The sequence below is a fragment of the Chironomus tepperi genome, unplaced genomic scaffold (genome assembly GCF_022539635.2).
Source record: "Chironomus tepperi strain 1889 unplaced genomic scaffold, CSIRO-AGI_Ctep_v1 contig_16, whole genome shotgun sequence".
NCBI classification, from domain to species: Eukaryota; Metazoa; Arthropoda; class Insecta; order Diptera; family Chironomidae; genus Chironomus; species Chironomus tepperi.
Genome location: NW_027226138.1, coordinates 318,574 through 337,696, shown reverse-complemented (window position 1 = coordinate 337,696; position 19,123 = coordinate 318,574). Strand labels below are relative to the sequence as shown.

The following is a 19,123-nucleotide window of genomic DNA, read 5'->3' as shown; positions in this document are numbered from 1 at the left end:
AATGTTGGATACTGGTATTTCACATTTTTATAAAATATATCTTTTATTTTTTTCATATTTTCTTTCTTTTCTTATTTATCTTCTGACTTTATTTTTATATATTTTTTTTTAAAAAAAATATATTTTAACACTTTTGTTTCTTTTTCGCTCTCTCACCTTCTTTTAAGCTATAAAATATTTTGTAATTGAATATTTTTAATGGGCCATATCGCGGATCTTTCTCTTCTTTCTACTTGTCGGTATAATATGTAAATTTTTGAACTACTAGGCCTTAGCAATTTATTAAATGTGGTATACCTTTATGAAAAATTATTATGTTTAACATAAATTAATAATTTGTCAAGCAACATGCATTCATGTGTTAAGAATAATAGATAAATTTTTTAAATATTGTGGTATTTAAGATGTTTAGGGGGCTTCCTATTTTAGTTTGACCGGAATCAGAATTTATACGTGATCACGAGTGACTTATTAGTATTTTTATCTTGTATCTACTCAAATGATTGAGATCCAGAGCTGTGTTGAGACATTTTGATGCTTATGACTGCTTAACGAGTGCCCGAACAGACAAAGATCATGCTCATGAGCATGCTAATTTAAGTGAGTATATCCTTATTGTCTGTTAAGAGTGAAGATGTTCCAGAAATCAGTACTAAGGACACCTTTAGTTTGTAGTGGGCTTAGACCAATTTCTTTGATGACATTACTGTATGCAGTCTGGCAAAGGAAGGCTGTGAGTTACGTTTCTACTACATATGATTCGAAAAAGGACAAGTGAAAAACGAACCTATTCGAACCTATGATGGCAGGGTCGGTATTGCAATAATTAAGAATCGAAGTACTAAACCATCCCGCCACCGAGCCACTTGGTTTCTTTGAGTTTATCTTGCATTGATCACCTTTGTATAAAGTGTGTTTAGAGGATCAAACCCAGAATTAGTCGTCACGATACCGCCAAGTCAACTTACCGCCGATATCGACGACAGTGTGCGAACACGTTATTCTGTTTGGGATAGTATCAAGTAGGGATAGATTATTTGACAACAAGTTCTATGTCTAGTTCTTTGCATGACTAATATCAGAACTAAATTAATAGCTAGTTAAATAATATTCTATCCACATTTCACTATATTAAATATATATTAACATCTAGTTACATAGTTCCATCAACATGTGAATTTGACTGCAAACGCGTGCCATGCTACGATAGGATCTCTAAATTTCTCTAATTCTCAAAACCATCAAAATCTTTAGTAAACTGCAGTAAACAATTTATTAATCATAATGAGTCATGCCCAATTCAATTCAATTCTCTAAACATCAGCAACCCTAAATACCTCTTAACACGTTTCTGACTCTAATTATAGGCTCTAAAATGCCGAATCAGAAAGTCAAGTCTCATTAAAAATTAACGCATTTATCGTTGTAGACACGAGCCCAAATGTTGAGAGATTTCTTCAAGAATCTTTTTTCTTTCCTCTGTTAATGCTGTCAAATAATGAATAAATAAAAAGAAAGATTTGAGTAATATCTTTTGTATATCGTTCACGCGATCATTTGAGCTTTGCTTGTGCCTGTTCTATAAAAAAAATAATATTGTAAAGAGGTAAAAAAAGGAACAAGTACAAAGACCGCAAAGAAGAGAAATAAAAAAATTGAAAATTGGTTGCTTTAGTGTGTAATGTTCATCAACAATCATTTTGACACTTATCTGCCGTTTTAAATCTCTTATAACTCATGATTGATAACATATACATCGCGTGTTTGGCTGTCTTTTATTTATGCAACAATTCATTTCGACAATAGCTTAAGCTTACTGATTTTTAATACATTTGAATTGGTTATAAACACTTTTTACTTTGAAACTCTTTTGTGTCGTATTGAAAGCTATTTCCTTTCAACAACTGAATCTTCTATTCAATATATATTATAATAGGTGCGATGAAGTACTCATCATGATGAAAATATGAAAAATTTTACTGAAAAACATTCATTTTGACACATTAAAAAGTTTCTTTTCATTTACATTCTTGAATGATTCTTCAGAATTCAGGAAGACAAAGCACCGGACGATGAAATGTAAGAATCAGAAAAAAATTATTACTAATAAGGTAAATTGAACGTGATTGGTGTATGGACAATGCACAGTATATACTTCAAAATAATGAAAACAGATGTGCTGTGTAAAGAAAGACTGTTGCTTTGTTTTATACCGAAAATCAACTTATATTTGTGATTAAAAAGTTTCTAATGAAAAGAACTAATTCTGCTTGTTCTTAAGAGGAATAACTCATTGTAGAAAGATATGTAGATGAATAACAAGTTTGAAGATTTAATTCCGATCTGCATATGTTTATGTATTTTATGTGAAAGTCTGGAAGAGCTCGTCCAAAATTGCTGTAGCCTTCGATAAACTATAAGGTACAGCCAAAAACCACAGACCTGCGCATCTAAAATCCAGAAAATGCAGAACTGAGGACCAAACCCTATATTCTTTAGGAAACCACAAGGAGGCAGAGCAACAGCACAAGAAACTAAAAGAAGTAGCTGTTTTAGCCAGGAATAAAGCGGTTGAACGCTTTATTAACGCCCTACGATTCACATTGGATCAAAAATAACTAATCGCCATCAAAGCACATGGTCTGGCACTCAACTGGCTTGAAATTGATCAAAACTCTGATTTCATCTAAGACGAGGGACCTAGTATTACGATGACCAGGGAATAGGACATTTCCACACCATGTGCCTTCCGGGGTAAATGTCCATTCCACAGAACACATTAACCTCTAGTAAAGATGATATTCGAGTTGTCCAGATCGGGTATTAATGAATAATGAAATGATTAATGGAAAGATTACAGTTGCTGTTAACAAGATCTCATTACTAGTAATAATGCTATTTTATTCGTTGCACTATTCATATCCATTTCTGTTTAATCATTGTGGTGTTAAAGAATAGAATTTCCATGGGAAGAATTTTTTAATTGCATTCAATAATCAAGAGTTTTATGGGAATCTTTACTATGAATTTAAGAAGATCTTTGAAAATGACAAATTTTTTAGAGTCGGAAACTGTTGTGTAATTCGTAAAAATTGTGGTTTTTTAATTTTTTTTTCAATTCTAAAAATTGTGATTTGAAAGAAATTTGAAAAAAAAAAAAAATATAAAAATCACAATTTTTAAAAATTCCAATTCGAATCTTAAACCTCAAAAACATTCTAGAAAAATTCCTCAAATTTGAATGTTTTTGAGATCAAAAATTTAGAGTGCAAAAATATGTCAAAATAAATTTCCTTGCGATTCAATAAAAATTAATGTTATCGTTAAAAATAAAATGTCACGCAATTTTTTGGAATTTATTGGATTCTCTTGTCATTTGTTTATTTTTATAAAATTGTTCAAAATTAATATTTTCAGAAAATTAAATTAGTTGTCAAGAAATACATTAGAAGCATAATTAAGTTGTTGAATTCAATTTTTCTTAAATTATTTTGAATTTAGAATTGCAATTTAAGGAGTAGAAGTAAAAGATGTCTTAGAGATATTGAGGTATTTTGACATTTTTCAAAAAAAGAAAAAGTCAATCCAATTTTCGTAAAACATGTGAGAAATAAAGCTTGTTTAAGTCTAAACTTAAGAAAACTTTTGACTCAGCCTTGAATGGCACGAAACATCAACGAAGTGATGAAGCAGCTAGAGCTTGAAGTCAACTTGGATTTTTAAAGGAACAATCGAATCAATTCGACTCAAATTAATACAAAATTCGAGCTCTGGATGTAGCCTTTTGACTAAGTTTCTGGTATTCAGTACATTTTAATTCCGGGATTGAAAACTTGAGTTCTCAAGTTTTGTTTAATATTATTTGATGCAATTTTAACTTTTTGATCTTAATTATATTAGACATAAACATCAGCCACGAGAATATTTCATATACATTTCTAAAAAAAAATCATGAAAAATCCTTGCATCAAGAAGAAAAACTTTTAAACAGTTGGCAAGTCACAAAAGTAAATAATTTACTCCTTATACAATCTCATTTGCTTAAAAGTTACTTAAATTCAATATAAAAATTTGAGTACTTGGTAATCGTACAGTAAACAAGACTTAAGTATTCATTTTTATTGTTTGTGGACTTCAGTTTGTAGAAATTTCAAGTCATAAACATTTTTATGAACTTTTTCGAACGATTTTGTTAAATTCCCGATTGGCACAGAATGTTCATGGCTATCAAGTGGTTACCAAGTAGCTGGCACGTGACCATGTAGCTGCCATATGGTGTATAAGTGGCAATTTTTATGATAACTGCCTTTAAAATGTCATTTAGATGCCATCTGGTCACAATTTGGTTGCCATATGGTCGCGATTCGGCTGACATCGTCAGCATTGTGCCAATCGGGCTTCTCTGTCCATTCCTCAGAAAACTTTCGAAATTCATTTCAATATTAAAGTGCAGCAAGACTTTGTCTTATCATCTGTGAATCCATTGATTTTCTCATTTTATTACAAAACCTATTTTTCAATGACTTTATACTTCCATCATCACAAAGACCTTAAAAAAATCATTTTAAATAAAAGATGATGCATATTATCTAAAGCATAAGAAAGAGACACCTACGAAAGAACTATTAAGTTTTCCATAAATGGTAACATTTGACAGCACATTTGAACGTTCCCAAAAAAAAAATATTATAGCTAGGCTGTGATGTCTTTTCTTCATTCAACAAAATGTCGTTGTATAAGTTTTTTGTGAATGAATGAACGAAAATTGTAAATAAATATAAAAAAAAAATGTAAATGAATGAACTTAATTAGCGATGTATTTACACTTTTATGTGCACGTAGGCATCAGTATGTCTCAATGAATGGTAAAGTAAGCACACATAGACATGAATGAACGAATGAATGAATGAATGAATGAGTAAAAGAAATGTTTAAAAAAATATAAAGATTGTTGTAAGATGAACATATGGATAATGTATTATATGAGCATGTAAGTCACTTTAGTCCTAACATGCTTTGATTTCTCATTTTATAGAAGATCCACAATAATGCTTCATTCATGGGATGTAAGAAAATGAATTTCTTCTTTTTGTGTTGTGAAAATAATAATACGAAATTTCAGGTATCATTGGATATTGATAATAAGCTGTAAAGTTAAGATTTTTTTTGTATGTCTCCTTTCTTATAAAGTCATCCCACGCAATCTCATACGGCCTGTGTCACAATTTCATTTTTATGTGCTTTTTTTTCTTTCATTTCTTTATGATATTGCAGCACTCAAACATTCATTTCTGTTATTTATGCTTTTAGTCTTACTCGCTACTTACTAAGGAAGTAAATGCAATGTCACATTTTGAATTGAAAGTTTCTTGATATGCAAAAAAAAACTAAAACTAACGCAATTTTTATTTAAATTCCTGTTTTGGAAGCAATTTGTGCATAATAAAATATATACTTTTTATACTGTAAACTGCTCTAGGAAGTGAAGCCGGGGCATATTTGGAAGTTTCTTTTTTTTGCCAAAACAACTTTTGAATTTTTTTAAGGATGAGTCATTGAAACAGAGATAGCAACTCTTGGAAAATCTCACTTAGAACTTTTTGTAAGATGTTTCCTGAATTGTATAATGGAGTTGACATTTTATGATTTTGACGTATGGAAACGTGGGCAGTTATGAAAACTTTGGAGATTATGTTTTTTTTTTGTTATTTTAATTGGAAATCTAATGGAAAACAATTCACTTTTAACTGAAATGTCATTTTTAGGTGGGGTTCTGTAGGGGGAGTGACTTTTTGAGTCGAGAAGTTCTGCAGAAGTTCTGGAAAAATTCTGTCATCTCAAAAAGTCATAATCTTCTGTAGGGTGTTGTTCTAGATGTTTCAATTTTTACGAGTTATGACGAATTTTCGAGCGGACAGTCTAACGATTTCGGGTCGCATGGTTCAAATTCTGAGCTTTCAAAGATACTTGACTATATGGCTAAATTCCAAATATGAATTCTGTATCCCTTCTTACTCCTACACTCCCAATGATATACAATGGTTGAAAGGCCATTCCTCAAATCAAATTGTAACAATGTGTGTTATTGGTACACCACTGGTACACCTGGTAAGACAAAGTAGTATAAGGACTTGACAAATTTTGTTCCTATACCATACTGAATCTTGCCGTACCATATCAAAACGGATAAATCGACTCCAGAAACGTCGGTTACCCAAGGTGACTCATTACAACCGTTTCTATATTTTTTTTCTAAGAAAAACTAGATTTTCAAATTTTTCCATGAGTGTAAAATTGATCAAACTGTGAATTATCAAATCTGCATCTTTGAATCTTATTGCTTTCGTGCTTATAGACTGTATAAGTATCAAGTATTCCCTATACTAACTAATGTAAGAAAACTTGATGATGTTACAAAATCTATTGAAGTTTAAACTTACTTTTTGATATAAAATTATGAATAGAACTTAAGAATATAATTATGAATCAAAAGGAAATTCAGTTGAAAGAAAATTTTAATTATTGTTTTATAAAGAAACTTAATTGTAGACAAGGAAACGATATTATAATGACTGGGAGTAACTTTTTTTTTATGCATAAATATATATTTTAATAATGAATTTTGTGTAGTTTAAAATTATAAATACTATAAAGTAGATTCCATGTATTGAGGATTTTGCAATTTGTCATTCAAAATATAATTAGCAAAAGATTCCTTAAAAAAAAGTTCAAAGCTTTTTATACATGATTTTTCCGTTCCAGAAAATCGTCTTCAATTATACATATTTCATTGAAATGGAAATGGAATAATTCGTATCTTAATGTAAGCTTATTAATGTGGAATAATTTTCCTACACAAAGTGATGATTATTATTATATTTTTATTTCGGTTGTTAGGGAACTATTGAGTTCACATAGATAAGTGGGTATTAAGTTTTTCAGGATGAAGTAACTTAGTAATCAGCCAACGCAAAAATCCTGTGACTTTTTTTTTACTGTCATAGACACGAAAAAACATATTTTTAGAATTACGTGAAAATTCCTATCTAGCCTCCGGAAGCTTACAAGATGGATTTAATTAGATTTGTTGACTTTTGTATTGTCTCGCAATTCTTGTTTTTAAAGTTTCAAGCATAACTCGTAGTCGACTCGAATTTTCAAGACTCACCTGCACTTGTGCTGCCAAACCAAAGCAGCAAATCTTCACTTGGCGATGGATGATGATAATTTCCATACAAGTATGGACTTGCAGGATAATCAAATAAGACTCTCCTTGAATTTGGACTTTCACCTGAAATGAGAATTAAGAGAAAATGTAAAAAGATTTAAAATTGTTTTATTTGGCAACGATTAAGAAAACTTTGTCTTAATTACGATCGAAAATAACATTTTAATTGCCTTACTCTTTAGCAGAGATGAATATACTTCGTTAGAAATAAGATTAGGTGATTTTATGTTATACACAATAAATTTTAGAGTAAAAAGTAAACATGCTATCTTTTACATACTTAATTTTAAATGGATTATAAAGATATTAGGACTACCGGGTTTTACTAGACGTGGATGATCTTTAAAGTAAATGGTTTAGATCCAAGGATGATCTAAAAATACTCTCAGAACCTGCTCAGTTGCTAAAAATTGCATTATGCAGCAAAATTTGATGAATTTGTGAGAAAACAATTGTTGCCCATTAAAAGAGACAGTGCAGCATTTGGGAGGAGTGAAGGGAAGCTTCAGACGCCAACTAAGAGATCCCTTGTAACGCAATTGATCTGTACGGCCACGAAAGTAATTAAATAAGCAAGTAAAACATCAAAGATTTTTCAAATCTCATACTTAACGGTGCCCCTAAAGTTATTAATATAATTTAAAGATTATTGAATTTTACAGCGATTAAAGCAGAGCTTGAAGGCAACTCGGATTTTGTTTGCAAAATTATGAAGTTTCTTCATGGTTTTCCAAAAATAGGGTGGGAATTGACTGCAAGACCTTCTCTTCTTTCTTAAGAATCAGCTCCTGAATGAAATTATTTGAAAAGAGCCTGGAGTGATACATCGTGATGGTGACGTCAAATGACAACGATCGTCATGATGAATGCATTTATAATGTCATCATCATGATGTGTCGCTCGGAGGAACTGAAGATTCTTTTCTTGAAAATCTGTCGAAACTTCATTCTTTTGATAATTTGACTTATTAACTTGAATCTTTTTATAGCAGAAAAAGAACAGTTTCCCAATAACTTGTTCCTAACGGGGATTGAACCTGCGTCCTACGTTATCCATTTGCATGCTTTGGTATTAAAATTGTTTGAAGTTCTTGACAGAATTCTAATTTAGAATGCTTTGGAGGTGATCTCGAAGTCGAGTCGAGTCTACTTCAAGTGTACTTCAAGCTCTGCTTTTCTAGACAATGCTTCAGATCTTTACTGATTCAGCTGTACTTGAAACTTTAACTTCGACTCATTTCGAAAAATTACGTTACAAGAAAATTAGAGCAACGGCAAAAAACATTTGAATTTTAACGACAAAAAATTTTTTTGAAAAAATTAACTGTCGAGACAGCTACACTCTGTTTTGATCAATTCTCTTCAATTATAGACCTTAATGAACTTTTCACTAATTTTCTTAGTAAAAATAGAAATATTTGATATGTCACACAACCATACACCCACCCGTCGCTCTTGAAATAAACACAATTGATCGTATTGGTCAAATTTTTGAAATTCTACTTGGGAAGCATCATTATAAGTTAGTGATCATATCAGTGTATCGTCAATATTGTTGGAAATGTCATGAATCGTATGCCATATGTGGTTTCAGTTCTTATCCAATTTCATGCATAACAGCTCAGATTTGCTATTAATTTTCACTCTCATTCATAACCATTTTCAATCCAAGGATTAAAATGTATTGAATCCCAAAATTGATGCCGGGATTACATACTGCTCAATCCCTGGATTAAAAAGCCAATTCGAATTAATTCAAAGCTATAAATCACAAGGAAAACTCTCTTAAGCATTCATAACGTATATGATTTATAGTAAATTACTAATACCTCAGACTCAACAATTGTCATTATACTAATCTTCAAAGAAAAACAGCAATAATTTACTTCAAAACAGATTTAGTAATTAAAAGCATATTTTCCAACAAATCTACCGCATTACACTCAAATGTTGTAAAATAATTTCACATTTTTTTGTTGTTGTTGTTAAGGAAATGCATTTAATTAAAATGTGATGGAAATAGTTGGCACCCGCAAATGTAATGCATATATAAATGATTTGTGTACAAATAGAACTCATGAATTTCTAGAGTAAAATAAATCATGCATTTATATTGAACATAAAAATGTTCCCATTGGCAAAATTTTCACTCTATGCAACAGTAAAGTCAGTAAGTAAGTTGGAAACAAGGCGCCAGTTTTCAGATCTCATTAAGAAAACATATACAAAAAAAATGAGAGAAACAAAAAAAACAATTAAAGTGAAAGAGAGGTATCATATCCTAGTGTCTTGTAGTATCACTTGCACCATCATGTCAATTGTAATAGTCAGCATGTGGCCGATCGGCCGATCAACGCCCAAACAACGTTGATATATATTATTTTTTCGCGCGTTTGTTATGTCCGTAGAGAAGAGTCGAGTACGAAGACTAAGTGTGTGTGAGAGAGAGAGAGCGAGCAAGTTCCCATCTGAGGGGGCTGATGTCGCGCGCGAGTCTGATATACTTTCTTATTGAAAAAAAAAGGCCTTTAAGTGGCGTAAAAAGTTCAGTGGCAGAAAGAGTGTCGCTTCGTATTGAAAGGTAAATAAAATTTATTGAGAAACAAAATTCCATAATTATGCATGTGTCTCGCGCACGGGACGACTTTTTTTTATTATTTTCTTGCTCATACCTTAACGTCGCACGTATGTGATATAGTGAAAAATCTTAGTGCCTTGCCAGAGAAAATTGAAATAATTGCAAATGTTGAGTGCAGAAAACCACTTGTCACATGTGATGCAATAAATTCATATTTAATTTATTTTATAATGAAAAACAACATTTTCAGCAAAGTGGAATCAAAAAATGAACGCGAGATGTACAGAATGAAAACGTATGTATGCATAAGTATTATTAGCTTGCAATAAGTGCAGAGAGAATGAGTGAAGAACAAAATACGGGATAAGAAATGCTCAAGTCTTTGATAACATGTGACATGTGCGTAGTATAGCATTAGTGTAATCAACAGAATGGTAAATTTTTATTATTTATTCATGTTTTAATTACGATAAAGTTGTGGACGATTTGTGTTGATCCAGATTTGCTAACTGGATATCCAAATGACAATTTAAAAATATCACATTCCTTACTTCCAAAAGTATTTCAATCTTAAAAGAAAATTCTTATTAAGGAACAAATTACTCGTGCCTTCTTGGAAATTCATGAAGTACTTGAACCACGTTAAATTTTCGAATAAGCAATTGAAGACTTGAAATGTAAACAGCTTCATTAAAAATGTGACAATAAACATGTTGACATTTTCGACGTGATTTCTATGAAGAAATTAGAACCGAAGATAAAATGCTTAGTTAGGCATGGTATTTTAGTAATCATCTGATTCTTGTAAAACTATATTAGGCAAATTTGAAGTCAAATGAATTTCCTTTTAAGGCTTTTGTTTAAGATTCAATAAGATCAGTGTTCCTTCAGGCTATAATGTTATGTTTGTTATTACTGAACATATGTAGATTGAAGCTTTCTAGAATTGGCGTCGATTTCTCTTTGTTATTCCCTTGTTATGATATATGACGTTTGGAGGGCCTAGCTTTATGGGCTGGAGGTTCTGCGATTAATAATCTATTATACCAAAGGCTTTAGAACTACATCTGGATCAGGAAGCACTTGCAAGCTATGTATGCATTGCAAAGACATGAGGACATCAGCAAACTTGATGCATCTTGCAATTTGCATAGTAACAATTCAAGTGCGCAAGATTCTGCCAAGAAAATCATCAAATTATTGCTATATCCTTGTTGATATACTGAGCAATGGGGAGACAGTTTGCGCCAAAGGTCTCAAAACTTCATCGAAAACTTGAATCGAGCTTCAAAGTTAAATCGAAGAAAATGAAAACACGACTTGGGATTGAACCCGGGATATTTGGAATCTAAAGCTAACGCTCTACATTTTAAGTAACTGATGCCATTTCAAGAACATGTAATTTCTGTTATAGATACATATGATTCATATTTTATAGCATTTAGATTCATATTTTGTAAGAATTAGTCAATTCGACTTCATTCAAAACTCAAGTCACTTTCAAGCTCTGATTTCACTAAAGTTTATTCATATCTCAAGGCAATTTTCCAACAAGATGATTTAGATTTACGCAAAGAAATCACATGATGCAAAGCATTCCAATAAGTTAAAAAAATATTTCCATTAATCGTCCCAAAAATTTATTTACATTAAACTAATGTGTGCGGAAATTTCAATCTCAAATGATGAAGTTTCCAGGTGTAAATAAATTCATCTGCTGCAGCAATAAATTTCATTCATTATTTCCAAAAAAAAAAAAAATACTGCCTGTCTAATTCATGTTAGTAGAAATCATGAGCAGTAAAATATCAAACTGAATTTTTGGTGTTTTGAGACTCACTTTTAGCCTTTTCAAGTATCATTATTGTCCATATAGGAACAAGACATAAAGAAATATCTGTCAATATTTTAGTGTATTTATGTTTTGCATTGTGACATTTTGTGAGTTGAAGTGGCTCGGTGGCGGAATGGCTTAGTTCTTTGGTATCTAATAATTGTGAAACCGACCAAGCGGCTATGGGTTCCGAGACTCGACAGAAGAAGGATTTCTCTTGTTCTTTTTCGAATCGTAAGTAGTGGAAATACGACACACAGCTACTCTTTGTGGTCTACAGACAGTAATGTCGCCAAAATAGTGATTCTGATTTCAATATAAGCTTGTAAGTCACTTGTAGGTATGCTTAGGGCAGTTGTCCCTATCAGGCAAATAACATGTTATGATACGGAAGTCTGTTTGCCTGATAGGTGATCTGAATCACCCCCACTTGTTGAGCAATTATTAACCGCGAATCTCCCTAATGCAGCTCTGGTTCTTGTTTGGATCTAAATGATCTGAATAGCTCTAAAGGTTTCTTATTGTAAAAATTGCAGCAACTTTAAATCCGATACTAAGATATCAAAATTAATGATCAATTCTTGACTAATTTAATGAAATAATCCCTGATTTAGTTCTTCTTGTTCCTGACCAGATTACAGCACAAAAAGAAATCTTCCTCAAAACTTTATTTTTTTATTTTATTTTATTTTTTTTGCACACAAATATGCTGACTGAACGAATGGAGAGAAGAAAATATGCCTTAATTAAAAAAATATATAGTCTTGTGATTCATATCAAGCAGAACGAGTAAAAAAAGAGAGAGAGAGAGGAACAGAAATGAGACGAGTGACAAGTTTATTCATTTGATAAGAAAATTATAAGTTGTTAATTGAAATGTTTTACAGCAATGCTTTGACGATGAAGGAATTAATATTTTTATATGCGATGAAAGCTCACATTAGAAGTGGCATTTATAAATAGTTTTTTTTTAAAAAAAATCATTTCATGTTATATAATATTTAATTTTAGGAGAAAAAAATATGATTTTAATGATACAGAAAACAAGTGGAAAAGAAGAACAATCAGCTAAATATAAATTTTGAAAATATATTAATTTCAAGGAAGTGAGAAGAAAATTTTTAGTTGCTTTGGAAACTCGGTCTAAAATTGACGGCAATTTTTTTGAAACTTTTATCTAATTATACAGTTAAAAAAAGTTTTATTTGGACAACAAAACAGCAAACTCATTATTTATGCACGTGTAGTATGAAATTATAAATAATTTTCTAAGTTGTTGCAGTCAAGTCCTGGTGATTGACGTATCTTTTAATGCTAATAATTGAAATTGATTTTAATTAATTTTAAATGCGTTTAAAGGATTTTAATAGTTTATTAAGAATTTGCCGAATTTGCCGAATCTCCCGCTTAGACCTAACCTAGACCTACAGTTAGCAAAGGAATTCGAATCAATTTTGAACATAATTCATTAAAAAATTGCAATTTCCGTCATTTCAATTCGAAAATACTCAAAATGATTGTCGAAAACTTCGAAAATAGTGTAGAAAAGTTCGAATGTCGAAAGCGTTGAAAATATTTTCGAAAATTTCGAAATTAATGTCAAAAACTTCGAAGTTGAAATCGAAAATTGACTTGAAATTTTGAATTTAAAAGGCAATTCTTGGTTTGTTAGTTCAGAAGTTAGTGCACTATGTTATGTGAATCACGGGTTCGATTCTTACTCCGAGCAAATTTTTGAAAATTCAGAAATTTGAAAACATTTTTTTAAAAATTTGAAAATAATTTCTTTGCTATAAAAACTTTTTCAAACTTTTCCATACAAAATTAAATTAAATTTTTTTCATGAGTGTACTGCCTAAAGCAAAGTTCTACTAATTTTTGGATTGCTTATATATTTATAATCAACTTAATATTATGATTCGTAATTAAGTTTGGATAAACCGTGAAGAATTTGAGTCTTAATAATTATAAACAACTAATTCCTTCTTATCCTGTGTATTTGCTACTAAAGTCTAGTGATGTATTTATAAATATTATTTATTATGATACGTATGAAAATTAAAGGACCTTATTTTTGTATTTTTATTTACAATCTTGCACAAGTGATTCATGCTTATTTGATAAATTCATTCGTTTTTTCATTCTACCGTGCAAACACGTGTTCATATGAACTTTTCATGACATTCACAGATTTTGTTTTTGAGAATCTGATGAAGGGAAATACCGTCGGCACGATAAAAACTTTGAACAAGGGCGGAGCTTAAAAGTTTTTTTATTTTGGAAACTTGAGAAAGGCAAAAATTATTTTAAAATCAAAATATGACCACAAAAAATCCCTTCTAATAAATCCCAGGAACGTACCTTGTACTTGCGCAAATTCAGCTGCCTTTTGCAAGTTAACGCGTGGTCGAGTCTGTAAATTTTTACTAGATGACGGCGTTGTAATACTTGCAGGTGTTGTATATGATGCAGTATTAACGGTAGACGAAGATGATGATGATGCCGTTGAATTTTCAAGGAGCAATTGTTGTACTTGCAGAATATCTACATACTCTTCAAGTTGATTTTGAGAAGATGATGAGATCAATGCTGGATTTGGTCGATTACCTTTGAAGGATGTAAACAATTTATTTTTATAATTTTTGTGGATTTAGGAGATTTAAAGGAGATTTTGGCAGAGGTCGAAGTCGACTTAAGTTTGGTTAAGTTTCTGTTTGCTGCTAGCTCTTGTGAAGTATATAATTTCATACAAATTTCAATCGGTTCTTGGCAATATGTTCAATCTGAAATGTTTGCTAAAAACCGATTAAAATCTGCATGAATTTTTTTCTGCTAGCTCTTGTGAAGTATAACATTTTATACAACGTCAAATCGGTTCTTGAACTATTTTTCTGCTAACGCTTGTGAAGTATAGTATTTCATACAAATTTCAACAGTTTCTTAACGAAATGTCCCTAACAGACATAGAACATGCTTTTATGCTACAGAATGGCCACCTAAAAGCAGTCGCTTTTCCTGTCACATGCGCCGAACTCAAATATGACTTCGACCTCTGGTACATTTCACTCAAACATACTTGACTGATATCCACTATAGTTCGATGGACTATAACCGTGGATTGGATGAGGATAATTCAAATGTGTTAAATTACTCTCGCCAGATAAAGAACTGGCAGTGTAGTTATGTGATGGATTATTACTACTAGTTATATTGTTATCACTTTCACGACGCATAGCGAGCATGTTTTATAATTTTTGATACGTTCACAAAAGCCTCTAATACGATAATTAATACATTAAGGCCGCACGATAGCTCCATTTATTAGACACGATACACTTAATCATTAAGAAAGCTCATTTCTTCCTTATTCATAAAAATATTTTCAACTATTTTAATTATTTCTTATTTATTTCAAGTAACAACAATGCACAATGCCCATTAAAAATTTTGAAACAAATAAACATAAACACATATGTAGATTAATCACATGGACGTATGACTTATGCGTATAAAAAAATTATTATTTTTTATTTTTTATGATAAAAACTCTCGCGTTATAAAATTTCACAGGAAGTTCTCATTTTTTTTTTTTTGTAGTTAATATTTAATTTGACTTCATTAAGACTTTATATTCATTTATATTCATATTCAAGACACATTGACACTTAATTCACTATATGCACTTTTTTTTTAATTCGATAAATTCGCAAAAAAATTGTCGTAGTAAAAAAAAAATAATAATTTTTCATATGTTTGTGGCACTTTGTAAGCCACTCTCACTTGCTTGTTTCGTTTGGAAAATCAGAATGAACTTTGAATTGAAATCGAAGAAATCACACATTTTTCCGCCCGCTCGCAAAAGAGAGATAATTTTTATTTTTTTTTGTGTTTCTTAGTGTGTTAACTATAAAAACTTCATGTATGTATATCTCAAAAAATGTATAATTAAATAAGAAATATGACGTCGCGGGAAAAATTCACTTTTCACGGCGACAAAAACTTACAAAAAAAATAATATATATCTGTTAACATTCAACTGTATGCGATATACTTGATTTATCTCGAGGCTCACTTGACTACTATATGTGCGGACTCCATTCAATGAGGAGAAACAAACAAAAATTATTTCAGTTTCTCTCGAATCACAAGAAATATATATAATAATATTGTAGCTAAAAATGTTTCATACTTGTTGGAGTGAAGGAAGGAAAAAAAGATCATTTGAAATTGTGTGTGCAACTACAAGAAAAGAAACAATCTTTAACTGACTTCTTTCCGACAAAGTTCTCTCTCTTTTGCTCTCATGCCTTACTCTCTCGACTATAAAAGAGACTCTACAACCGTGACGTCATCAAATAAAATTTTGTTATGCGATTGTATTTCACATTTTCATACACGTACAGCAACAAAATAATAAAAAAAAAGGTGGAAAAATTGCTCTCAACTCTCTGCCTTTTTTCCGATTTGTGCCTAACAACGACAGCCAAAAAAGAGAATGAGAAATAGGAACGAAACACAAAAAAGTATGAATGAAAATGTTTAAAATAAATTTGTTTGCAACGTAGGCGTTCGTACGGCCGTATAGATTTCATAAATAAATTTGTGTACACAACCAATTTGGTTTATTTCTTGGTGGTGTTTTTTTTTTCTTCTGTTGCTTCCTCTGTTGAGAGTGAGAGAGAGAATATATATGCTAATTTCAATGTGTGTACTCAACAATCATTCACAAAAAAAAAAAAAATAATAAAAGTTTGTGTTTCTATGTTTCAATTTTCCTACGATATGTTTTGATTCTTGTGGGAGAACCAAATATATTCAGAAACTTATAATTAGACTCTCATAAAAAAAATCATTTTAATTTGCCCAAATGAATTTGATTGAAATGCTTTTTAGATTGATTGATGGATAGAATTCTGTATGAAAATTTGACTCAATGTTGTGCAATGTTAGGATATTATTTAATGATTCAATGAATTAAATTTTGTCAGTGATATGGGAGGTTGAACTGGTGATGAAGTGACTAATTTTTGTCCTATCGGGATTGGAAAAGCTAAAAAGTCTGACTCCAAAGCTGATCAAATGTCAATTGAATCCCTTCTTGTCAAAAACAGTTCAGCGTGTTTGATAAGTCATCGCCATAGTTCGACGTCGGCTTGAATTTTATTTATCGAGTCGAGTTGACATGAGTCAACCTTTTCATACAAAATCCTAGTCAACTTCGAGCTCGAGTTATCGCTTTACCGTCGTTTAAAGACTCAAAGATCTCTTGGCGGTGTCATGGCGGCTAATTTTGATATATTTTTATCACCAGAAATTAAATTTTCTGCATTGTGTGGCTCGAGTGTCCCTTGCAACTCTGGTTTCGAAATCAATTTCCAGAGCTTTAGTCCTTTCGAACATACACACTGCACACTCAGAAATTATGACTTTGAAACAACAATTGTACTGATACACTCATCAATCTATCAGACCACTTTTTAAATCTGCGTTGCTTAAATTTTCTAGAGGCCATGGTAGTCCTTGGTGGCATGGCTGGATCACGAAATTGAGTTCATGCCTAAGCTCATAGTATTTTTAAAAAATTCGGCTTAATATATGCTACGGCAATATTGTTTAGCTTCTTTATATTAAAGTTCCAGATTTGAGTTCAACGACTTAGCAAATTTGCAACTGCCTGACCCGATCGACACGCATAGAAAAATTGCCACGATAGAGACGACACGGCATTATTTTAGAGCCAAATATCAGCCAATTGGAAAATTTTTTCTTTTTTTCAAATGAATGGCATCCATTGGTTCTAAGCATACTGTTGATCGGTCACGACAACATAACAATAAGTGCTGATCAGGAGATTTCCAATGAAAATAAAATACACAAATAAAGATCCCTAACAGACAAAGAACACGCTGTGAAAGCTAGCTCATCTTAAATATACTAGATGACCATGCCCGTGAGCGTTGATTTCAGCTAACACTGTTCATGAAAATACGCTAGGGGCTTGCTAGCATACGCAGCTGTGGATTTCTAAGGTTTCTAACTTTTGACAAGAACAAGGAACTTCCAATGAATTTTTAACACTGATTTTCCTACGGTAAATTAAATTCGTAAAGAGCATTTTTTGACATTTAATAGCTACTTTACTGCTACTTGTCTATTCACCTCTTATAATTACATATCTTTCAATTTTGTTTTACGTTTCACAATATTTATTTTTAAACATTTTTTTTTCTACAAATATATTAAATTAGTTATGTGATACCAAAAGACATTGCTATCTTTATCTAAAGGGGGTTGAAGACTTTTTTCTTTCACAAACTTGACAATTTTTTTTTTCTTTCTTTTTTTTCATGAATGAAGAAACAAAACTTTTGATCCTGCGTGGGCTTTTCATTCTCTCAAACTTTTTTTTGCTTCTATTTTTTCCCATTTTTTGTGCTTCTCGTTATTTTTTTTTCTATTTTATGCTCTACGGAGGTTATTATCGCCTACGAAGAACACGAAAAAAAAAAAATCTGCATTTAAGTTTTATGTAATTGATATTAGTGTTAGTTATATAGAAGATGACTTCCTAAATTGAGGCAAACATAGGGTAACTGTCAGGTTTTTATGCAAATATGGGACATTTTATAAATTTTGTCAATTAAAAAATGTCGAATTTAGAATATAATTTCAAAAAGTTTACGGAACAGTGTTGACAAATCCGGAACTTTCCATTGAATATACGCCAAATGGTCCCAAATGGTTAAATACACAAAATTAATCTGAAGTGAAAGATGAATTCATTGACTCTTGTAAGTAAATACTAATTGATTACTGAGGATGTATATCTAATTTAGGTGACTAAGATTTACCAAATAGAAATTTTTGGAATTATAGAAACTTCTTGATAAAACATGGTTTGGTTCCTAGCGACACAAATGCAGAAGAATCCAGCCATGTAGTTTTGAAGACACTGAACTTTGAGAAATTTTTTAAATTACAAATCTAAAGTGTATCCTTTTCTTGTAGTGAATATAAGAATGCACCTTTATGTCGTTAATTCCATAATTACAGGTCATTTAGTTTTGATGATTTTGGAGCTGCTTGAAGTTGAAAAGTGCAGAAAAAATTAGTTTTCAGAAACTTCCTATTTGACTCCCCCTACTTTTTTAAAAGATACTGAAAGTGTAGCGTTCATTATGCTGACAAAGAGAGACGTCTTACATTTAGCAGTATTAAAAAAGTGTTAGTGGAGTCTTGAAAGCTTCGTGACGGAGGTACCGGATCTAAATCGAATCCAGTAAGATCCGGAGCCACACCCACCTGGAGTCGTATTTTATATCGATTAATCGACTTGTGTTACTCGGTGTAGAATCTAAAACCTGAAAATCAAAGATATTCTAATTAGTATGCCATTTTAAGTGGCTTCATTCTGTTTCAATGGTAAATTGTTTGAAAAATTTTCATTCATGCTAAATTTTCATAATTTTTATTATTGTTCACTA

General features: G+C 31.2%; 1 protein-coding gene across 2 annotated transcripts in view; it reads right to left on the bottom strand.

The window, feature by feature from the left end:
• Window positions 1-15,636, bottom strand: part of LOC139092156 (uncharacterized) — a 65,916-nt gene extending 50,280 nt beyond the window's left edge. Inside the window, exons 1-3 of one of the 2 annotated variants that reach the window (XM_070642470.1) lie at window positions 14,716-15,636; window positions 14,001-14,246; window positions 7,169-7,291 (exon numbers count right to left, since the gene is read on the bottom strand). In XM_070642470.1, the coding sequence (XP_070498571.1) occupies window positions 7,169-7,291; window positions 14,001-14,246; window positions 14,716-14,881 (535 nt within the window). In that variant the 5' untranslated portion in view covers window positions 14,882-15,636. The remainder of the gene's footprint in view (window positions 1-7,168; window positions 7,292-14,000; window positions 14,247-14,715) is intronic. The other variant, XM_070642479.1, reaches the window with a different exon arrangement.
• Between the last annotated feature and the right edge of the window lie 3,487 nt (window positions 15,637-19,123).